This window comes from Peromyscus eremicus, chromosome 4, assembly GCF_949786415.1.
Source record: "Peromyscus eremicus chromosome 4, PerEre_H2_v1, whole genome shotgun sequence".
Taxonomy (NCBI): Eukaryota; Metazoa; Chordata; class Mammalia; order Rodentia; family Cricetidae; genus Peromyscus; species Peromyscus eremicus.
Window position 1 is genome coordinate 126739067 of NC_081419.1, and position 24204 is coordinate 126763270.

The window sequence follows — 24204 nt, forward strand, 5'->3', positions numbered from 1 at the left end:
GAATTAAAAGCCCAGTTTTGGTTTGTTTGAATGAAGTAGTGTGGGAATTAGCAAAAGATGTAACGTAGATTTAATCAGACTTTTGTGGAATGAGAGGCTTAGGACAAGGACCTTACACACTCAAGAATGGGCACGGACTTCTTGAGAGTCACTCTAGCTGTGCTTTCACAGTTTTTAAAAAAGATTTTATTTATTAATTATGTATACAGTGTTCTGTCTGCATGTGTCCTGGCAGGCCAGAAGAGGGCACCAGATCTCATTACAGGTGGTTGTGAGCCACCATGTGGTTGCTGGGAATCGAACTCAGGACCTCTGGAAGAGCAGTCAGTGCTCTTAACCACTGAGCCATCTCTCCAGCCCCACTTTCACAATTTTTAACATAATGTTATTATTTGAGAAAATTTCATAGTACATGTAATGTATTTTGATCATATTCATCCTCTACTCCTCCCCTTCTTCCAGATCATCCCACCCTCACCACCTGCTCCCAACCTTTTTTTTTTTTTTTTTTTTTTAACTAATCCACTTAATCCAACTTCTGCTGCCCATATACTCCTGGATGTGGGGCCATCCACAGGAGTGTGGTGGTTTTGGTTTTGGTTTTGTTTTTTTTGAGACAGGGTTTCTCTGTGTAACAGTCCTGGCTGCCCTGGAACTCACTTTGTAGACTAGGCCGGCCTTGAACTCACACTCCTACAGAAAGCTGACTCTTCCTCCCCAAGAAGCTGTCAACTGTCAGTGGTTCTCAGGTAGGGGTGGTGGCTCAAGAACCTCTCCTTCCTCCATTTGCGAAGGTTGACTGCTTGCTCTTGTGCCGTCTTGTGGAGACAGAGCTGCTGTGAGTTCATGCGTGCAGTGAGACTCTCATGTCCCGAAGTCACTGTTTCGCTGTAGTCCTTCCCAGAGTGTTACCGTCTTTCCGCCCCCTCTTCCACATGTGGGAAAAGACGGATGGCTTTTCCTGGTGGCCTGCCATGATGGTGTCCTGGAAAGCCACCTCCCAGCACCAGGCCATGCTTGGCATGCAATGGGGATGGTGGTTTGGTGATGGCAAGTTTTCTGAGGTGAGCTCGAGACAAGGCAGGTTTGGGGGTTCACAGACCTGAGGGCTGGCTTCTGGGGTTGCTCTGAAGACAATTTTCTGCCAAGGGATGCATTAAACTTTGACGCTTGGTCTGGACAAAGACTTCCGGAGTTACTTCCCTTAAATCGACTCTTGGTGGCATGTGGGATCAGAGACAAGTCTACTCTTGAAAAGGGTAAAGGGTTAGAAAGTTCTGGATTCAGAGCCCCAAGGATTTAAATTCATTTTTTTGGCAATTGCTTCTTTGGGGTCAGAGTCACCATTACAGGCCCTGATAGCACAGGAACAGCCAGGCACACACCCATGCATTTAGAAAGAAGCCTGGGAGAGACAAGAGAGATAGGTCCTGACCCTTAGTGTCGTTTAGTCCTGCATGGAGGGCAGGAGGCCATGGCTGGGTAGAAGTGAGGCAGACTATCAGTGAGCCACTCCACCAGACCCCAGTTTGGATCTTACAGCTGTTGAGCAAATGGTCTGAGAGCTACACAGATTTTGAACTGAAGGATGGAGATAGAATGGTTTTCCTGTAATGGTCTCCTGGGAACGTTACTCAGTGCTGGATCAACTCACAACATAAGAGACAGGGACACAGGGAATGGGGCAGGATGAAAGCACATGGGAAACTATTAAAAACATTCCTGGGGGGCCTGGGGGCTGGAGAGATGGCTCAGAGGTTAAGCGCACTGGCTGCTCCTTCCAGAGGTCCTAAGTTCAATTCCCAGCAACCACATGGTGGCTCACAACCATCTATAATGAGATCTGGTGCCCTCTTCTGGTCTGCAGGTGTACATGCAGGCAGAACACTGTGTAATAATAAAATAAATCCTAAAAAAAAAAGAACATTGCTGGATTGCTGGGGGTGGGGGGAGGCTGGAGAGATGATTCAGCTGTCAGTTAAGAGCACTTGATGCTCTTCCAGAGGTTTAGTGCCCAGAACCCACATTGGGCAGCTCAAAAACCTCCTGCAACTCTAGTTCCAGAGTATCTGGTAACACCCTCTTCTACCTTTTTTTTTCTTTTCGGTTTTTCGAGACAGGGTTTCTCTGTGTAGCTTTGCGCCTTTCCTGGAACTCGCTTTGTAGACCAGGCTGGCTTCGAACTCACAGAGATCCACCTGCCTCTGCCTCCCGAGTGCTGGGATTAAAGGCGTGCGCCACCACCGCCAGGCCCTCTTCTGGCTTTTGAATACATTAGCACACATGTGGCACACGTTCACGTGGACAAATACACATAAACAATTATAAGCCCTTTTAAAAAGAACATTGCTAGGATTCAGCCTCCATTTGAGGTTCTGATTTTCTCATGAGTTACTTTCCCTTAGGGTCATTTCCACGCATACAATTAACCAAGAGAGGGGAAAAAAAAAAAGGTTATCAAATCTATGAGAAACTTCATGCAGTTGTGCCATGTGACCAGCAGAGGGCGGAAAAGGATAAGTGTCCTGGGCCTATGCTGGCCACGGAAGCATCACGCTCTGGGATATGTGCACAATGACTTGCTTGGCATAGACGAGGGATGCTTGCTGTATCCAGTGAGATGTAACATACTCATTTCTAGACAGGGTCAGATGGCAATAAAGTGCAGTATGGTGAGAGGGAACTATGGAATAGGATTACAACGTGCTGTGGTCCAGAGCCTACCTGGTATCCACTGTGTTCTGCTCATGTTGGCTACAGCAGCTGGCACTTCCTTGTCACCCATGGTGGCCACACCACAGAGTTGAGGCTCTGAGCATAACATGGGGCTGAGTGTGAAAGCAAGCATTGCCTTCTCGGACATCCCATATATCCGACAACTGTGATAAACAGCCCAAAACACCTGCTTTATCTTCCCCCTCACCAGGAATGCCACCCCCCACAATTCTTTCTGCATTGTCTGGGGACTTGGCACATGCAACTTGCCATTCATGATCAAGATTTACAATCATTGTGAGCTGTAAGAGCTCACTCTGTGCCAAGCATGTTCTCTGAACCTATGCATGATGGGAATTCACTGAATGAGAATCTGGAGACTCAATAACTGTCCTCACACCCAGGAAGGGCAAAGAGCCTGCACAAAATACATTTAAGCCAATTTCAGGACTGAGTCTCGTGTCTGTACCAGCGACACTGACTGTGCATACATGCGTGCACACATACACCATGTGAACACGGATGTGTCTTATGTGCGCATTCTGAGCTTCATTCTTTCTCCCATTTGGAGCATCATGTGTTCTTGTCTCAGGTTCTATGATGTGTGCTCCCCCTTTTGGTATTGGTATCTGTGAATCATCCCAGGAACAGGCTCTGGGTGAATATGTACACCCAGAGTGTCCACTTGCTCACTGTGGTGCTGGTATCTGTGAATCATCCCAGGAACAGGCTCTGGGTGAATATGTACACCCAGCGTGCCCACTTGCTCACTGTGGTGCGGGTAGATATTGGTGATGTCTTTCTCTCCCAGGTCTCTGCTGACAAACTGGTGGCCCTTGGCCCTGGGTTGTTTAGCCAGCATTTTAACTTGGCCACCTTCAATTAGCTGCTTTTTGTTTTACATTTTAATTTTAGTTTTAATTTTTTTAGTTTTTTGAGATAGGGTTTCTCTGTGTAGCCCTGGCTGTCCTGGAACTCGCTTTGTAGACCAGGCTGGCCTTGAACTCAGAGAGATCCACCTGCCTCTGCCTCCCGAGTGCTGGGATTAAAGGCGTGTGCCACCACTGCCTGGCTATAAACTGGTTCCTTATAGGAAGGCCATATACCACACTCTGGAGGTAACACAGGTATAGGAATGAGATTTTGACCTTAAGAGCTGGGAGGAAGGGAAGCCACTAAACGTTAGCTCACGCCATTGTGTTGCCAAGGTTGGCTTGGAGAAGACAGGGATACCATGGAGGTGGTGAATGTCAAAGACAGAGGGCCTGATTGGGAAAGGAGTCTGAGATGTTCTAAGGTCACTGGAGAGTTTCTGGTACTGCCAGCTGGACTGGGAATGGTGACTGCTGTCTGTGGGTGTTTCATGTGGAGAATGATCTGGATAGCTGTGCTTTTGGTTTCAAATAAATGAGTTTATTAAGTGAGTAGCAAGCAAAAGTAAAAGAACAAATAGCAAGCAGCAGCTAGACAGAAAAACGCCAACCTATCAGGGGCTCATACTATCCAGCCAGCTGGAGTAGCCCAACTGGGAGAGCAAGCAGAAGGAATGTCATCAAATCACCAAAGAAATGCCTCTGGAATTCCTGCTGACAGCATCAAGAAGCCAGACTTCTTGATCAAGAGAAACTCTCATCTTTATGGACGAGCTTCTGCCCCGTCATCCCACCGGCAGCCATCTTTACTGCACAGGATAAACCATGTAACCTCTGTGGGAAACAGTTTTACTTCTAGCTGCTCTCAAGGGTGTGAGGTTTTTAATGCCCTCGGCTGTTTGCTGTTCTCCTTTGTCCCTGTCACAGTGTTAGGGGCCCAGCTTGCCCAGGGCAGGGAGTTTTGGAAGACACTTGAAATCAATATGTTTGAGTCTGAGACAAGGGAGGGCCTTTCACTTCCAGAGCCAGCTCTCAGTGAGCTTAAGCAGCACGTGACCATGGACCAGTGTATGTCACAGGGGAAGTAGTGATACTTCGGAATAGGCTGCCCCAGAGACAGGTGAGCTTGCTTTCTTCAAGCAGGGTTCTTCAAGGCCTAGAGGAGGCAGCCTGTTGCCTCCTCTCCTGGTTTGTAGACACTGTATCTCCTGTCAGTCATTAGGCTCCCCACCACTTCCCTCCAACCCCTACCAGCCTGCCCTACTTGGCCAAGTGCCTAATTAGGCATGTAAATTGGCATTGGCCTTAAAATGAGGAATGCGTGACTACATCCAGATCTTCTTAGGGAAGACACAGCAAGAAGTCTGCTGTCTGAGACAAGCTATGGGAGGGTAAGGTAAAACTGCCAGGAGCTTCTGTGTATTAAGTAACAAAGCTGAGTTGAAACCCTCCTTTGGGAGAGAGCTGACCACTCCCTGATTCCACGGGGGACAGCTCGTATGTGGTGCCTGCCCCTATAGTCTATTGTTTCATTACCAGTCTCTCAAAAGCAGGCCCCTGTCACATAACAAAGCCAAGGACAGCTGTCCAGCTCTGAAAGACACCAGTGTTTGGGGAACACAGGCCCCAGCAGGAGGAATCCCTGGGTTCACCCTGGCACATACCTCATTCGCCTGCTCCCATTCATGGACAGACTTTGCCTTTATTTGTGTCTTGGCAGAGAGCCAGGGTGCGAGCTGGCAAGACCTTCCCCAGCAGCCCGGGAGAGTCGCTGGAGGACCAGCTGAAGCCCGTGCTGGAGTGGGCCCATGGCGTCGAGGGCCTCAAGCCAAACAACGAACAACCAGGTGGGATGGATGGTACAGACCGCAGGAACTTAGAACCCAGGAGACACGGTATTCCCTTGCCATCTTTGAAGGTTCTGTTTTCTTTGCTCTGTCCTGCGATTTCTTGGCATCTACGGTGCTCACTGGAGAAGAATCAAGTCTCCTAAGCTGAGCTGAGTCACTGACCCTCACATATGACCCCCAGGCTAACCATGGGTGCACATCCGGCCTCCTATAATCTTAGGACTCCCGCCTCCCCTTTTATGTCTTAATATTAATGGCATAAATGAGCATCGACAAATGTCACTTTGCCATCACAGGCTCCTTGTGTTTCTGTTTTCTGAGACAACAGTCTCACTACGTAGTCCTGTCTGGTCTCAGGCTGGGATTGGAATCATGTGTCACCTCATCTGGCTCCTCATGACTTTTGATGGGGATCTAATTTTCTTTCTTCGTATATGTGAATGGGGAAGAGTCAGATTCAACCATGTCCACTGTGATTCAATATATCCAATAAAACTAAAAAGAAACATTATTGAATGGGAGCCACAGAATGTAATTTACTTATTTTCTAGTAGTTTTATGCTAATATTTTAAAAAACTTAGCATTTCAACATTTAATCTATATAAAACATTGAGATATTTCACTTTTCTCTAGTACTGTCCTAAGAAAATGATGTCTTTAGGTAAAAGTTAAACTGAAATTGATTAATGAACACATACTAGTATCCTAAATTGGCTAAGTAGATTCCAGGGTACAAGTCAGTTCAAATTAACCAAATGAGTAGCATCACTTGACAATTTGGACTTGACCCTCAGTGTGAAATCTTGTCCCTCCTGACATTTCAAATACTTAGTAGAGGCGGTGATGGTGGACACCTTTAATCCCAGCACTCGGGAGGCAGAGGCAGGTGGATCTCTCTGAGTTCAAGGCCAGCCTGGTCTACAGAGTAAGTTCCAGGACAGCCAGGGCTACACAGAGAAACCCTGTCTTGAAAAACAAATCAAAACAAAACAAAACAGAACAAAACAAAACAAAACAAAACAAAACAACAAAATACTCAGTAGCTCTATGCTCCCACTGGGCATTGTCCTGGGCGTCACTGTAGGAACCTCAGAGTTCCAGTTGTGGTCCAGCATGTGCTCTGGGCTGGCTCTAGAAGGATGGATTCTCTTACACATTCAGATGTGTAAACCCCGTGAACATGAGTCTGTCCTGCTTCCCGGGTGAGAGGAACTTTGAATTGGCTTCTGCTCTGGGTTCCCCTCTGGGGTTGTTGACACCCATCACTGTCCTCTGCTCTAGATGCAGCTGGATCCCAGACAAAGCATGGTCTTGTCCTAGGCCTGCCTTGTCTCTTAGACCTTCAGTCACATCCGTCTGCTTCCCCTCCAGAGAACAAAGGTCGAAGACGCACAACCAATGACTCTGCCGCGTCTGAGTACTGTCCCACACCCAAGCGCCTCAAGACAAACAGCTATGGAGGGAAAGACCGAGGGGAGGATGACGAGAGCCGAGGTGATTTGGGTGCTGAAAGGTCTGGCCATGCATGGTGCAGGACCAGGAGCAGCAGGTCCTCTGTGGGGTACAGAGGTGCACAGCTGCGTGGGAAAGGAGAGACTTCCCCAACTCCTCACACCTGTCCCTCTCTCCTCAACAGAAGGGATGGCTTCTGACGTCACCAACAACAAGGGCAATCTGGAAGGTATTGTCATCTCCTGGCCCTCCCTTCAGGGGTGCCCCAGGCCTGCCTTAGCCTGGCTTTGACCATCTGCATGGGTTTAATCCAGAGCCCTGTGCATTGACCTAGATCAGGACCATTTCTGTTTCTTCTGTATTCGTTGCTACATTTTTTTTTTTTTGATCAAGTGGTGTGATTTGCTTCCATTCTTAACTGATCAGATGCAGCCACTGACCAGGGTGACTGGAGTGGGGGAGGGATGGAAGCTGTGACTCTTTGGCCAATACCTGGAAACTCCAGATCAATTGAACATTGAATTTTCCATTCAGTAAGCACAGCCAACTTTTAGGTTAAAAGAAGACACATTTTGTTATTGGCTCCTCTTCGAGCTAACTCTGGAATCCTTTCCCCAACTGGGTATTGCACTGGGATTCAGAAATCTTCCAAGGACAGACCTAATGGAGTTTGAATATGTGATGGACTCTTCATTCAAATTCTTGGTCCAATGTGCTTTAATTTTCAAATATTTATCAAGTAGTTACTCATTATTGGGTTAGAAAACAGATCTGGACCCGTGGTACCCTGGAAAATCTGCAGTTTAGAGCAGTACCTACAATTAGATTTTTTTTTCTGTGTGTGTGTGTGTGTGTGTGTGTGTGTGTGTGTGTGTGTGTGTGTGTTTGTGTGGTTTTTCAAGATAGGGTTTCACTTTGTAGCCCTGGCTATCCTGGAACTCACTTTGTAGACCAGGCTGGCCTTGAACTCACAAACATCTGCCTACCTCTGCCTCCCGAGTGCTGGTATTAAGGGCACACATGACCACCACTCATCTAATTTTACAAACATTTGACACATGGTCCTCTGTGCATCCCAAGAGTCATCCACCATTTGACCCTTTCCACCAGTGGAACAGTATTGGCCATTTAAAGGTTTTGTCCTCTTGAATAGTGAATCAATTAAGAGCCAAGGCAGAGTGGCCTCCTGGTTAAAAAAAAAAACAAAAACAAAAAAAACAAAAACCAAGGTCTGGGATGGCAATCTGTGCTGTGTTTACAGGGCATGGTTGCAGGCAGGTTCTGTATCTGCCACCAAGCCAGTCAGAATCACTACCAGTGCCTCAATGTCTGAGATTTAATGTTTATCAAAGATGGAGATGCCAAACCCAGAACAACATTCAGTCTCTTGTCTTTCTGCCTGGCCAGTCCTTGGCCTCCCTTGTGCTTCCTCTTGTTAGTTTGAACTTGTCTTTCCGGGACTATGAAGTGGGGATGGCACTTTAAACGTTGTTGGGTCTGTGGCCAACCACCTCGAACACACCATATCTCATCTGAAATGCGGCTGAAGTGACTTAAGCAGTGGATGTGGTACAGAGTCCTCACACATGGCTGGCCAGGGGCAGATGTTCAGAGCTGTCCTGTGTAAGGCTTCATCAGCAGATGTTAGGCCCTTGATTTCCCTAACGCTGACACCTGTCTTTCTCTTAGACCGCTGTTTGTCCTGCGGTAGGAAGAACCCTGTGTCCTTCCACCCCCTCTTTGAGGGTGGGCTCTGTCAGAGTTGCCGGGTGAGTCTTCCTGCCCCTTCCTCCTGTCACATCCTTCCCCGTCCAGGCCCCCAGCCCTGTTCCTGCTCCAGGCACTAGTGAACAGCTTCCCAGGGCACATTCACCCCCCACTTCCTGTTTGGGGGACAGGTGCTGCAGCAGAGAAGGCCCTCCAATCCCATGTACTGTCGCTGAAGAGCATGCCAAGCCACCAGCTAGGGCCCCAGCCAGCTTGCTAGCCAGGCCTGGCTGAGGTCAGTTTTGTGGTCTCACGTGCTTCTCTCTGGTGGTCAGGATCGCTTCCTGGAGCTCTTCTACATGTATGACGAGGACGGCTATCAGTCCTACTGCACTGTGTGCTGCGAGGGCCGGGAGCTGCTTCTGTGCAGCAACACGAGCTGCTGCAGGTGAGTGTCATTCTGGGGGGGGCGGGACAAGAGGGCCTCAGAGCGCAGCTGTACCTCACAGTTCCTGCAGTCTTTAGGCAGCTAAAACCAAACAGAAAATGAGCACCCAGTGGATAGTCTCTGGAATCTGGTGCTCACAGGCATGAACTGCATTGATGCATAGTGCTGGACTCAGGTCAGTGTGCCTGTGAGGTCAGCCCTGTGAGGTTTCTGTTGAAAGGCTCTAGATCTGAAGGGAGTGTGAAGGATCCATACTCAAGAAGGGGTTTGTTAACCTATATTTCAAAACACGTGGAAGCTGGAGGCTGAGCATCAGGCAGGAGATCTAACTGGGCCTGCATGACAAATGTGTGGTAACCTTGATGCCCGTTCTCTCTGGATACTCTGGTACAGGTGCTTCTGTGTGGAGTGTCTGGAGGTGCTGGTGGGTACAGGGACAGCTGAGGATGCCAAGCTGAAGGAACCCTGGAGCTGCTATATGTGCCTCCCACAGCGCTGCCATGGGGTCCTCAGGCGCAGGAAGGATTGGAACATGCGCCTGCAAGACTTCTTCACTACTGATCCTGACCTCGAAGAATTTGTAAGCCATGGCCGACAATTCTCTTCCAGTGCCTTCTGAGGAAGGAACAAGACGGAATGTTCGGAGCCTGTGGGTGACAAGAGCAGCTGCTCCCACATTGTAGGAGTTCATCTTCTGTTCTTAGAGGCCTTGGCTCCTTATCTGGCTCTGTGTGTCTGTAGGAGGCGGCTGTCACTCCTATCTAAGGACAGGATGGCCAGCCTGTGGCAAATGCTTTCTTCCTGGTTCCCATCAAAGCATCTGGGCACAGGAGGATGGAGGGACACGCTGAGGCGTCACTCTCTTTGTTTATCTGGCAGGAGCCGCCCAAGTTGTACCCAGCAATTCCTGCAGCCAGGAGGAGGCCCATTAGAGTCCTGTCCCTGTTTGATGGAATTGCCACAGGTGAGTCTGAGGCAATGAAAGAAGCTTCTAAGCGGGCTGAAGGTGTCTCCCCTGTGACAGCTGAGGACAGTGGTAGCCCGGATGTCACGTGTGCCCGTTCTTGCTGCACTCCATGGCCTTTGTGCCTTCTCACACCACTCTTCGCATGTGACTGTAAGCATGCATTTGCCCCGCAGACACATGTGGAGATCAGAGGACAACGTCTCTCCCGTGTGGGTTACCCAGGTACCAGGCTTGGTGGCAAGTCCCTCTCCCTGGCCCCACTGGCCCTTTGTAAAGGGACATGTATCTCATTTTACTTGTTTTCCCTCTGTTCAAGCATCTGGAAGTTTCCTGGCCACACATGCGAATGTTATGATAATGAGGCAAAGCCCCTCAGTCTGGGCTCCTTTCTAGCTTTTCCTGTTTGTGTGCACACAGGAATCAGCATGCACAGCACTCTCAGGTCTGCTGTGGCTCATGTAGGGTGCTCGCTCCCCTTTTAAAAGGACATACTTCTTAGCTCTTTGCAGTTTAACTTTGATTCTTAAACTTTTCCTTCTGTGTACATAAATACATTTGTGGTCAGTTCGGTAACAACTACCTTCCTCAATCCTGGTTCCTTTCCATTTTGTGAGATGTCCCATACATGGAAGGAGTGAGCACAGCTACTTTGGGTGATGCTGTGAGGTCCCCTGGAGTCGACACAGCTACTCCGAAGTGACAGTGATGGAGTGAGGGGATGGATCTTCATTCCCCTTGTCCTCACATTTCTATTTGATCCCTCACAGGGTACTTGGTGCTCAAAGAGTTGGGTATCAAAGTGGAAAAGTACGTCGCCTCCGAAGTTTGTTCAGAGTCCATCGCTGTGGGAACCGTTAAGCATGATGGCAATATCAAATACGTGGATGACATCAGGAACATCACAAAGGGAGATGTGAGGGTGGCTTTTTTTCCTTGTTCTTCTGTGCCGTGGACCTTCATCTCATGGTGTGCTATCTCTCTCCCTCAGGCCTAGGGTTGTGGGTAGAAGAGGACTAGAGACATTTCAGAAAAAGTGACATAATAGGAATAATTCAGGACTTCTAGTGGAATGTGAGCATTGATGGAGACTCCGTGGTCTGTAACTGGAGTTGCTGACCGAGCAAGTTTCTAGGACTGACTTTTCTTAGCAACTTCTCTAATAATCTAAGCTATTTTTAAATTAAAAACATTTATCATCATCATCACCACCACCACCACCACCACCACCACCACCACCACCACCACCACCATCATCACCATCATCATCATCATCATCATCATCATCATCATCAGTGTGTGCGTGCATGTACATGGATGAGGGTGACAGTACTGTGGCACATATATGGAGATGAGAGGACAACTTTGTGGAGTCAGTCCTCTCCTTCCACACTTACGTAGGTTTTGGGGATCACACTCGGGTTGCCAGGCTCACATGGCAGGTACCTATACACCTCTAAGCCATCTCGCCTGCCCCAGAATCAAGGATTCCCTCCTCCCTCCGGCTCATCCCAGCATTGTGTGTTTTCTCTCAGGTTGATGAGTGGGGCCCATTCGACTTGGTGATTGGTGGAAGCCCTTGCAATGACCTCTCCTGTGTGAATCCTGTCAGGAAAGGCCTGTTTGGTGAGCAGCCATTTGTTTTGGCTCACAGAGATCCTACCATATCTGAGTGCTGGTCCATGTGGGGTGGCCGGAGAAGAAGCTGTTGGCTTCTCTTCATTCTTGTTTAGCACTGGTCCTTAAGTACTGCCTGTGCCCTTTGCAAATCCTCAGCCCCCAGAGAAAGGTGTCAGTGAACGGTGTCCTGCTGCTCCTGTGTCCTTGCCTGGTCATTCCAGGGGGTTGGCATGTGAGGGCACTGGCTTCACTGATGGGGCTTATTGAGATTCTCTTGGTCTCAGGGAATGTGGGGGCTTGCATTGAAGCATTTGATCAAACCCTGTTCTTGGATGTTCTTTATGGATGTAGAGGGCACCGGCCGACTCTTCTTCGAGTTTTACCGGTTGCTGAATTACTCACGCCCTGAGGAGTGTGACAACCGTCCGTTCTTCTGGATGTTTGAGAATGTGGTGGCCATGGAGGTTGGTGACAAGAGGGACATCTCACGATTCCTGGAGGTGAGTGGCCTGAGTGTCAAGACGACTTGGGTCAGGGAGACCGCGTTGGCATTAAGGCTACTGAGTGTTGACAGGTGGGAATGATTCCCCAGTTTGTGGCTAGATCTGGGGAGGAAAGACACCGCCCACTTTTGAGTGGAGTCATTTATCCTTGACGTGACCCTGCCTGTGCAAGGCACCGGCGATGATACCAGCTCTACTTCCACTTTAGTCAGTTCCTGCTTCCGTTTTCTTCTGAAAATGGTAGCTTCAGGAGTTACAGAGAAGTTAAGTATCCACCACTTGCGTTACAGCAAACACTGTAGCAAGCTGCTGTCCTTAGCTGAGGAGGAAGATTCCACAACCCTTCTCTTGTATTTTTGACTCTAAAACCAGAACCGTGTGAACCAAGTTCTGCTGCTGGGTAGGGCTGGAATTCGGGCCCTTTTCAATTAACATCCGCATCAGTTTTCTGTTGTTGAGGGTCTCCTTCACTGCTTAAGCTTTTCTTTAATTCCTCTTCACAAGCCGAAAACAAAGTTGGGCGGGGTCTTGCCTTGCCCTGAGGTCACCACTCCCTTTACTCTATTTAGCATCAGGCTTTTTAAAAAAATGTTTTATCTCCGTGAACACTGGACTTAGCTCCATTGCGCTTCCTGGTGCTTCCTTTCTCCTCAAAGTGTACACTTTGTATTTCTCTTTATCCAGCTTGGTCCTTTTCATTATAGATCTGCATAAGAGTGATTACTGATAACCATACTACACAGTTATCCTGAAACTCTTCAATTTAGCCTCAGGCAGCTTTTTAGGATAAAAGCAGAAAGCAGCCACCTTCTCTGCCAAAGTATCACCAGAATGGTCTCTAGGCCACTTACTAATATTCTTCTCCTCTGAAACTTCTTGAGCTGGGTCCACATTGTTCTCAGCATTACTGTCCATGTTCCTACTAGTATGCCCCACTTTTAAGCTTCAGTGATCAACTGCTTTTCTATTCAAAGTCCCAAAGTTCACCTTCTGCCAACAGACAGCATGGTCAGGCCTCTCACAGCACTAACCCAACTCCCGGTACCAACTTTTGTCTTGGCCACTGTTTTTTCACTGTGAACATCCATCGGCTCTGTGCCAGCCAGCCTCTGGGTGGGAACTGGTCTGTCTCCTTTCCTCTTGTTGTTTAGCTAGGAAAGCCTTGTCACCGACAGGTCAGACCTGGGCTGACTGACGGCTGAGTCTTGAGGTGTCCCCAGCAGCTCCCCTTCTCTTCCTGCAGTGCAACCCAGTGATGATCGATGCCATCAAGGTTTCTGCCGCGCATAGGGCCCGATACTTCTGGGGCAACCTCCCTGGGATGAATAGGTAAGAACCCTGACAGCCAAGTTATATACAAGTCTGACTGGCGTCCTAACCTTCTAGAAAGTTTTAGAGCTTTAGGATGCTCTGCATGAGTGGAGCACTGGGCAGGACTCCTGGGGCAGCTGCCTTGCTCTAGCTGCAGGGCGGGTGGGCGTTTCTCAAGGTCCCCACGATGACAGAACTGTGAAGCCTCCCCGTTCTTCCTGCTGTGCTGTCTTCCATTGCAAATGTTGAGTGTCAGAGACACCATTCCTTCTGCCCCTGAGATGAAGTGGGTCCTGGCCTAGGTGACTGGTGACCAACCAGGGGAAGAGCTGAGTGTCAAACAGTAGCACAGATGCTGGCTCCCTCTAGTTCTCTCAGTCAGGGACATTTTCCACCCTTAAAAGAAATTGCTTTTGAGATTATAATTTAATTGTAACATTCCTCCCTCCAAGTCCTTCCTTATACTCCTCCCTGCTCCTTCAAATTCATGGCCTTTCTCTTTATGAATTGTTATTGCATGCAAATATGTACTTGTATATACATATATATTCCTAAATATAACCTGTTACGTCCATATAATGTTATTTGCATGTACGTTTTCAGGGCTGACTATTTGGCACTAGACAACCATTTGGTGTCATCTTCCCTGGGGAAGGCCACCTTTCCTGTTCCCAGCTTTCCTCAGTTGCTATAGCTCTCTGTGTAGGGCTGAGGCCTCGTGGGCTTTTCTTCGTCCACTTCGGCATGCTCGTTGGCGTCGTCCTTACTCATGTCACATTTGTGTAGCCATACCCAGTGTTTGGTCTCAGGATTAGACACAAAGCAAGCAGTTTTGCAGACACTTCCTTATATCATCCTTTGTGATTTCAAGAACAGCGTGCTAACTAAGATGTGCAATGTGACCGCAGTGACCATCCCGTATATGCAAATGAGTTAAGCTGTGAAACACTTTCAGAAACACGTGTTAGAAGCATAAACTTTGGGAGTCTGGCAGAGTGTGGACAGAAGTCAGAGGGTCCTGGAAAAGCTTGGAGATTTCTCTTAGATATTGTGACATTTTTTAAATTCAAATATTTAATATTGTTTTTACCCCTCGGATAGTTAATATTTATTCAGCTAACTATCTAATCAAAAGGTACCATGTTTTTGTTTGGAATCACATGGGCTGATTTATTCAACATTCAAGCTCTCCCTGCCAAGTGCTGTATTGCTACCAATTCAATGGGGGGCACAGCGATGTCAGTGGCTCTTGTAGAGTAGACATATTAGTGGGAGGCGTAGAGAACACAGTGAATAATTGTATGTTCATTGTTGGGGAGACGGCATTGGAAAGTAGGGTAGGGAAAGAGAGAGGCCTCATCCATCAGAACTAAAGGAATGGAGCCAATCCAGGCAGAAGGGAGGGCTCTGAGATAGATGGTGGGTAGGTACCCCCAGACCAGCTTGTAGATCAGTATTCTTAGATCAAGAGTGACTGGAAAAGAGAGATGCAAGTATCTCTGACTGGATCCTGCAGGCCTGGTACATGGTGCCACTTAGTTGTACATGGGCATAGGGTATTACAAGAGATAAATTGTAGTGAATTTAAGCAATTAAGGTGTACTGTGTCTAGTAGAAGGAAAAGAGGAAGAGCAGAGACGAGGACACTGGTGAGGTGGTACATTGCAGAAGGAGGTGAGATGGCCAACTATTACGCTGTGTCCCAGAAGGTGCCATCCGGTGAGGAAGCAAATGAGGTTGGTGGCAGTGACCTCTGGAGTTTATAGGATGATGGGCTGTTGTAACTGAGCACTGATGGGTGACAGAGTGGGTGCATGAGGCGTCAGGTGGGCTGAGGCCGGAATCATCTGGTTTATGAAGATCTTTTCACGATATAGCCCTGGCTGGCCTGGGACTCCTTATGTAGACCATGCTGGCCTTGACCTCACAAAGATCCTTCTGCCTCTGCCTCCTTAGGGCTGGGATTAAAGGCGTGTGCCACCATGCTCGGTGTTTGTATGAATCTTAATCTTTGAATCTATATAATGCTGAGCTATCCATGTCCCTTTTCTCCTGGCCCCTCACCTTACTTAGGTCCATGGAGGATATAAAAGGAGATAGGGAGCCAGTGAAATGGCTCAGTGGATAAAGGAGCTTGCTGTTCAAGCCTGATGGCTTGGGTTTGATCCCCGGAACTCCTGTAAAGGTGGAAAGAGAGAACTGACTTGACCAAGTTGTCCTCTGACCTCCAAACATGCACTGTGGCATGCATGTCCACATACATCCAACACACATGTACACATTAGTAATAAATAGGTTTTTAAAAGAAGAATTAGCACTGGCGTTGGACAGCTGAAAGGTGTGGTCAAAGGAAATTCTTGGCGTGATTCCTCAGCCCCTCTGCGGCACTCACTCTTTTTTTCCTTTTGAGGTCCCTAACTGGGGCCATGACAGTGTTGATGGCTCCCGCATGCAGATGTTTCGAGGACATCTGCTTCTAGCTCTTGCCTTCTCAGCTTGCTTGTCTCTATTTGCAAAACACGTTGCCAGAAAGAAAGTGAAAAGTTTGAGTGTCCTTCCTTGCGAGGATGGCACCCACTTAAAGCCTCTTGAGTTTCATTTTTAAAGTGTGGAATACTCTTATAAAAGTGATTCACGGGCTGGAGAGATGGCTTAGAGGTTAAGAGCACCGACTGCTCTTCCAGAGGTCCTGAGTTCAATTCCCAGCACCCACATGGTGGTTCAAAACCATCTGTAATGAGATTTGGTGCCCTCTTCTGTATACATAATAAATAAATAAATCTTTAAAAAAAAATAAAAAAAAAAAAATAAAAGTGATTCACCAACATCTAGACCAGTGGTTCTCAACCTTCCTAATGCTGCGACCCTTTAAGTTCCTCAATGTTGTGGTGACCCCCAACCATAGTTACTTTTGTTGCTACTTCATAACTGTAATTTTGCTACTGCTATGAATTGTAATGTAAATATCTGTGTTTTCTAGTGGTCTTAGCAACCCCTGTGAAAGGGCTGTCCACCCCTAGAGGGATCAAGATCTACAGGTTGAGAACTGCTGATCTAGACCAAGTTCCTCTATCACATTTTCCTGGTCTGCACAGATCCCACTGTAGTGCTCCTGTCCCTCTGTGGGAGCCTCACTTTGCCCAATACTAACATCTAAAGTTCAGAGAAACACTACCTCTGGGCCCTGGGCTGTACTCTTCAGGGACTAGTGGACTCTTGGTCTTACCACACAGAATTGTCAGTTTTCATCCTGTGGCTGAACATGGTCACTGCCAGAGTACACTTGGGCAAAGCAAATTCTCTCCTCACCTGACTTGTGAGGTCTCTAGTGTAGACCTCCAGGGCAGAGGCTGGAGAGTAACGGGTTTTGGCTGTTCCCAGGCCCGTGATAGCTTCAAAGAATGATAAGCTCGAGCTGCAGGACTGCTTGGAGTTCAGTAGGACAGCAAAGGTAAGATGCTGAGTGGTCTGTGCTGCACCTTCTGGAAAACTGACCTTGGCTCTATCCACGTGGCTCCTGCTCACTCCCTCACAGACTCCTGGTGCTGGGCCTCTTTCCTCTCCCCACAGAATTGTTCTGTCTCTTCTTCGAGTACAGAGTAGGAGATGTTCTTGGTGAATAATCTCAGTAAGAAAATGCAGGCGGGCTCTGCAGTGGTTAATGCTGGAGGTCCAGAGGCTGTGCTGCAGGTGATCTCTGCAGTAAGGAGCAGTGGCGGATGCTGTGAAGTCAGATGCACAGGAAGGCCTCCGAGTGCCTGCTCCTCCACGTCTGCAAAACGCGAAGGCCTATTGCCCAAGCTCCGGTTGACCATTCTGAGTCTGGATGGTTTCTGCTCTTAATGACCCTTTTGATCAGTAACTGGTGTCTTGGCCCCCATGTGCTCCTTCATGGTCACCTTTGGCTAAAATTTATGTGGCATTTGTGAGAAGCAGAAAAAAATCTCTTTAAGTAAGTCTCGTCTCTTTGTCCTCTCTCTGTGTATGTCTGTCCCTGCCACCTCTCCTAAATCATGCCTTCCATCCTCTGCCCTCTGGATTCTTCTGAGGCTGACCCCACTTGGAAGCCTTCTGTGCTCACCCTGAAATGTTTTTCCCCCTTCCAGTTAAAGAAAGTACAGACAATAACCACCAAGTCGAACTCCATCAGACAGGGGAAAAACCAGCTTTTCCCTGTAGTCATGAATGGCAAGGACGATGTTTTGTGGTGTACTGAGCTCGAAAGGTGAGTGTGTTAGTTACTCTTCTATTGCTGTGATAGGACACTAGGACCAAGGACGTTTATAAAACGAAGAGTTTATTATGCTTACGGTTCCAGAGGAGTAAGAGTCCATTATGTCAGGGAAGTAGGAAGCATGGCAGCAGGCACAGTGGTTCCAATGGCCAGCTGAGAACTTACATCTTGAACAGCAAGCATGAAAGCAGAGAGAGAGAGAGAGAGAGAGAGAGAGAGAGAGAGAGAGAGAGAGAGAGAGAGAGAGAGAGAAAGAGAGAACTAGAAATGGTGGAATCTTTAGACTTGCAAAGGTCTCCCCTAGTGGCACACTTACCGCAAGGCCGCATCTTCTTCTTCTTCTTCTTCTTCTTCTTCTTCTTCTTCTTCTTCTTCTTCTTCTTCTTCTTCTTCTTCTTCTTCTTCTTCTTCTTCGGTTTTTCGAGACAGAGTTTCTCTGTGTAGCTTTGTGCCTTTCCTGGGTCTCGCTCTGTAGCCCAGGCTGGCCTCAAACTCACAGAGATCCAGCTCTGCCTCCCGAGTGCTGGGATTAAAGGTGTGCGCCACCACCGCCCGGCAGGTCTCATCTTCTAACCCCACCCAAAAAGCATTACCAACCGCGGACTGTACTCAAATATCTGAGACTACACGGTGTTTATCACTCTACTCACCACAGTGAACAAGGCTGCACTGGGAGAGGAAATCTGTGGGGACAGAGGCAGGAGGGAGAATGTGGAATCAGAGCCAGTAGCACACATAGCCCTCGCTCCGTAGCCTTAGTTGCTGTGGTTCCTCCAGGTCCCACTGGCCCTAAGCAGTGGGGTCTGCATGATAATAGTTTTTCAGAACTAGCCCTTCTTTTCCCACAGAAACGGCGACACTGTGGTGATGAGAAATCTCAGGCATGAGGTTCGTAGATGGCGCTGCCTCTCTGTCACCTGCGCTGCCCTGACATTTTCCTGTCCCAACTTTCCAGGTTTTTAGGAAAATGGGAAACCCTTCAGCTCTTTCAGCCACACTCCTCACAGGGCAGCTGATTTCTCCTTGGTCACAGTCTGTCTTTAACCTCTGATGCTTTATTGGGCTACGTTGTCCCTTGTCACGTGGAGATCTGACTCTTGGATTTCAAGTCTTTTCTTTCTTTCTTTCTTTCTTTTTTTTTTTTTAATGTCGCAGCTCTATTCTGAAGACTTTCGTATTGAGTATTTTCATCACAAACCCTAGTTCTGATTTTATTTTTTCTCTTTAACAAATAGTTTTTAATAAAAATGTAACCTCTTTTTAGGGGCAAGGCAAAGCTCACTCTGTAGCTAGCATACTCTGTAGCCAGCCTGGAACTCAGTATGTAGCCTAGGTTGCACACAAACTCATGGCCGTCAGGTTGCCTCAGTCTCTCAAGGGCTGCACTATAGGCATGAGCCACCACACACAGCCTAGAAAGTTCATTTCTGGGCTGGTGAGAGGGATCAGCAGGTAAAGGTGCTTGTCGCACAAGCCAGACAACCTTAATTTGACCCGAGAAAGTTGTCCTCTGCCCAAACACATATACACATGCACATACATGAACTAAGTAAATCCAAATAATTGAAAAATAGTAATTTCTCATTCGTAGAAGAACTGTAGACCACATTGCTCAGTCTATCTGTAAAGAGAACCTTCTGGAAATCCTGGCAAGGTGTTCAGAGTTGTGATTCAGAGGCCTGGTGCAGAAGGATGACACAATGGAAATGTCAAAGCAAAGGAAAACCACGGTGGAGATAGTCATTGGCTCATTGATGCCGTTTCTAGAACTGGGTTATAAGAATTTATTTCTTTAAAATGTTATTATTATTGGTGTTTTGCCTGTATATTTGTCTGTGCCTGGACAAATGCTGTAGGCTGACTCTGAATTCTTCTTTTTTTAAATTTTATTTTATGTGCATTGGTGTTTTGCTTGTGTGTATGTCTGTGTGAGGATCCTCTGGAACCGGAGTTACAGACAGTTGCGAGCTGCCATGTGGGTGCTGGGGATTGAACTCGGGTCCTCTGGAAGAGCAGCCGGTGCTCTCAACCGCTAAGCCATCTCTCCAGCCCCCAGATTCTGAATTCTAAATTGTACTCAACTGAACTGGGGTTGAAACATCTGCTCTGCTATTTTGGGAGTGACTTTGTTCCTTTTTTTTTTTTTTCCTCCGGTTTTTGAGACAGTATTTCCCCGTGTAGTTTTGGTGCCTGTCCTGGATCTCGCTCTGTAGACCAGGCTGGCCTCGAATTCACAGAGATCCTCCTGCCTCTGCCTGGGATTAAAGGCATGCTCCACCACCGCCCGGCTACTTTCTTCCTTCTTAAAGAGACTGTGGGGCTGAGGAGATGGCTCCATCACTACAGTGCTTGTCAGGCAAGCATGGGGACTTGAGTTCAAGCCAAGTGTAGCAGGCGGAGCAAGGGGATCCCTGGCGCTTACTGACCGCCAGCCTAGCCTGTAACTTCCGAGAAACCTGGTCTCAAAGAAAAAAAAAAGTGAATGCCTGGCCCCTGGAGAGTAACACCTGAGGACTGAGGATAGCCTCTGGCCACAGACATGTGCACACATACATCTCTCCACCCCAGGAAACTGCTAAACTTCTACCATTGTGTTTTGAAGTCAAATACAAGTGTGCGGGCTGACTGGCAATCGTGCATGGATTAATTCACACTAGGCACTTAAGAATGGTCCCTGTGCAGCACATAAGGACCAGAAGCATAGTCCCAGTGCGGGGGACACGAGACAGCACAGTGCCCTGTGACTCAACTATCAGCTATCAGCAAGTGTTCTGAGGAACTAGTGGAACTGGTAGTCTAGAAGGTTCCTTTGAGCCCAATAGTCCTGACTGAAGGCGTGGGGAAGTGTAATTGTGGGCAGAGACAGTGGCAGCCGGCTAGCTTTCCTAAGCCTGGACTTCCGGAACACAGCTGTTCTTGGTGTGCCGGGGACATGGGCCCTTCTAACTTTCTGTCTTTTCTCTCTGTGCTCTCCCAGGATCTTTGGCTTTCCTGCGCACTACACTGACGTGTCCAACATGGGCCGTGGCGCCCGCCAGAAGCTGCTGGGAAAGTCCTGGAGTGTGCCAGTCATCAGACACCTCTTTGCCCCCTTGAAGGACTACTTTGCATGTGAATAGTTCTACCCAGGACTGGGGAGCTCTGGGGTCTTGGGGCTAATGCCAGCTGTTAGGAGTCATACTGATCCTCGAAGCACCCCAGCTCTGAGCTTCCTTAGCTCGCCTCTGTGGGGTCTCACTATATCCTCAGTTCTCTTCTGCTCAGTGGTAGCAGAGCCTCCTGGCCCTACAGGGGAACCCTACTTGTGCACAGCTCAGATCTGGCATCTTACAGTGGCCCAACACGGTTCTCATGTTTTCCCAGTTTAAAACTTTACAACCAACCCGGGCGGTGGTGGCGCACGCCTTTACTCCCAGAGCTCAGGAGGCAGAGGCAGACGGATCTCTCTGAGTTCGAGGTCAGCCTGGTCTACAGAGCAAGTTCCAGGACAGCCAAGGCTACACAGAGAAACTCTGTACTGAAAACCCCAAACCAAACCCCCAAAACCAGAGTCATGTGACAACATGGGAGAAACTGTGCTTTGTTTCAACAGTTTTTCCTGACAAATGACAGATGAATAGTGTACCCTTTCGTTTAATTAAAATCAATATTTCTCATCTGTACTTTGTTCTTTTGTGGAAGTGTGTCATCCATTCATCAAGCACAGGGATGCCTAGGGTCTGCAGGGGCTCATGGAGCCCGAGACCTCCTGCAGCACCCTCAGAACACTGCGTCACCATCCCCTGGGAGCTTCTTACGGTCTTTGCTGCGAGCCCCATCGACAGTCTCCGCTTCATTTGTGGCTGCTCCAGGGCTAGAAAGGCCTATTTAAGCCTTACATTCCAGTTTATTTTCTGTTGCTCTAACTTGCTGGGCCTAGTGGCACACCTTCAATTCCAGCACAGGGGAAGCAGAGGCAGGTGGATCTCCAGGAGCTCGGGACAGCTAGGTCTACATATCAAGTTCCAGGCTAGTCAGGGCTACACAGTGGTACCCTGTCTAAAACAAAACATCCCCTCCCCCCAAAGAAAACAAAACCTCACATTCTGACCCAAAGCAACTCAGCCTTTATTTGTCTTACATTTCTAGGTCACAGACCCTCATCGAGAGAAGTCAGAGCTCAAGCAGGAAGTGAAGGAAAACCACGGAGAAATGCTGCTTACTGGCCCACTCCCTGGTTTACTTAGCTAGCTTTCTCATATAGCCCAGGCCCACTTGCCTATGAATGGCGCTGCCCATAGTGGGCTGGGCCCTCCCATATCAGCTATCAGTCAAGATAATCTTTCACAGACATTGTCACAGGCCATTCTGATCTGGGCATTCCCTGAATCGAGACTCCCCTTTCTCAGGTGACTCTAGGTTGAGTCAAGTTGACAATACAAACTAACTAGGACATTTGGCAAAGGCTTGATTGTGACACTCATCTCCAGACTTCTTAGGAAGCTGACCAGATGATACCCACGCAGAAGGACATGAGCCCTGATTTCTACTGTTCCTCACAACTTCCATGGGAGTCTGCTGAACCTCATTTCCCAGTTGTCCAGTTGACATGGTGCAGCTACCTTTAGTGACCAGGATGGCTGGGAATGGCTTTTGTGATTCTAACAAGCTTTTTAAGTTTTGAATTTCATCTATTATTATTAATTAGTATGTATGTGTGTTTAGCACAGCATGTGTGTGGAGGTCACAGGACAACCTTGTGGAATGGGTTCTCCCTGGGCATCAAACTCAAATCATCAGGCTTGTGCAGTAGGTACCCTCCCCCACTGACCCATCTCACCGGCACTTAACATAATCTTTCATCTAGACTGGTTTAGAGTGAGTTGAATGCCCAGACTAACATCATATTTATTGACCATTTAAAGATGTACTTGTTTCCTCACACTCAAAACCGCAATCGCCTCTGATGGCTCCTCCTTAGTTTGGCTGGAGCCAGCTAGCGACCAAGGTGTCCAACACCTGGAGCCCATCATGACATGTTCCAGCCTTTAGTCAAGAAGCAGGGGCCAAGGAGAGCCTATTTCAGTTACCAGCATGTGGGACAGAGGGTAAGATGCTCACGGGGTGCATGTGGCCCTGGATTAACCTCACACTGATTCCTCTCTGCTTCACGGTGTGCCATGGTCAGGGTCTCAGAGGGTCTGGCCCAGGGTTAACTAGTACAGATAGGGTGAGAAGAAGCTTTGCAAGTGGAAGGCTGGAAAACCGCATAGGTTATTAGAAAGTTGCCTCCGGCTAGAGCATCCCTGCTGAGGTTTGCCATGGCGATGCAACTGGCAATTAACAAAAGACTGGGCCTGTGTACTCTACTCTCCGAGGACTGGAGACCCGAGGGACGGCTGCTGCCCAATTAAGCCATCTTGTGTACAGCACTGCACCAAATGCCAGGACAAGATGAAGCAGAATAAACAGCTCCCTCCTCAGAACCTCAAGAGAAGAAACCGACGGGCCCTCCAGGTGAGGGGCTCTAGGGTGTCCCGGCCTGCTTATGGGGTGGCTGGTGGAGGCCTCGAGGCGGGGCAGTGGTAATCTGTAACTTTTCTCAGGGTAGGCTAGGCTTGAATGTGAGTGACCCAGGCTGTGTGGCTGGGGAGGAGTATGAACATAGTGGGACCAAGGTTGGAGTTGGCATCCCATGTAGGTCTCTTGGAGCGCTCTCGTGGGTTTCTGTCTGGGGTCTGACACACTGCTGTATTGCCTCAAGCAGATGCCTTGAGTTCCAGAGCTCTTAATTTCACATTTCACAGGCGAGAATAATACATCCTATATACTTTATAGGTTGGTGAATTCCATGGGTGAGATCTGGAGAAAATGCTTTGCTTCATGCCTTTTAGGCCGCAAGCCTTACACTTGTAATAGACGGCATTAAGAAAACGAAAGCCATCCATCATCTTGATGTTAATGGCAGTGAAGACAGTGGTAATGAGAACAACAGGCAATGATTATGAATCATGAAGTCCTTAAAAAGGATGGGACAGTATAGCCCAGATGTGCAGCAGCTGCCCACTGGCAACAGCAGCATCTGGTATTGTGTCCCTCAATGTCCTTCACCGTTTGAGGTCTTAGTGTTGTTAGGGAAGCAGCAAGGTGGCTGTTGGTGAGAGGTGGGGATCTTGTCTGAGTTTCAGGACCTGGCCCCGGGTCAGTCCCATGGCCATGTGGCAGTGGTAGGGTGAGCACAAGGCACATGGCTCTCCTCCCATCCTTCCATCCCTCTTGTTTTCCAGCTAAGTAATTAAGTGTCTGCATTGGGATGTTCTTGGTTCCTTATTCCTCTCTGGAGCTAGATTATCTGGGTTCCCATGTTGGCGGCCCATTCCATGTGAGTTTGGGTGTTTTGGTATCTTCTTTGGGTCTCTCTGCACCCCAGCTATGAACTCTCAGCCTCACAGGGCTGGTATGTGGCTCAAATGATTGAGTGTTCTGGAAGCATGGCTGAGAAATGCTATTTCCTGCAGTTGAGCCCTCCTAGCAACTTCTGGGAGGCC

At 48.2% G+C, this 24204-nt stretch overlaps 1 protein-coding gene across 1 annotated transcript in view; it reads left to right on the forward strand.

The window, feature by feature from the left end:
• The window catches only part of LOC131907900 (DNA (cytosine-5)-methyltransferase 3C-like), a 32597-nt gene extending 11258 nt beyond the window's left edge, over positions 1-21339 (forward strand). Inside the window, exons 5-21 of the mRNA XM_059258962.1 lie at positions 948-1064; positions 3527-3596; positions 3790-3833; positions 5308-5434; positions 6810-6932; positions 7075-7119; positions 8580-8659; positions 8933-9045; positions 9439-9625; positions 9925-10009; positions 10780-10925; positions 11545-11635; positions 11981-12129; positions 13376-13461; positions 16825-16894; positions 17550-17668; positions 20655-21339. Of these exons, the coding sequence (XP_059114945.1) occupies positions 948-1064; positions 3527-3596; positions 3790-3833; positions 5308-5434; positions 6810-6932; positions 7075-7119; positions 8580-8659; positions 8933-9045; positions 9439-9625; positions 9925-10009; positions 10780-10925; positions 11545-11635; positions 11981-12129; positions 13376-13461; positions 16825-16894; positions 17550-17668; positions 20655-20796 (1794 nt within the window). The 3' untranslated portion in view covers positions 20797-21339. The remainder of the gene's footprint in view (positions 1-947; positions 1065-3526; positions 3597-3789; positions 3834-5307; positions 5435-6809; positions 6933-7074; positions 7120-8579; positions 8660-8932; positions 9046-9438; positions 9626-9924; positions 10010-10779; positions 10926-11544; positions 11636-11980; positions 12130-13375; positions 13462-16824; positions 16895-17549; positions 17669-20654) is intronic.
• Positions 21340-24204: the final 2865 nt, after the last annotated feature.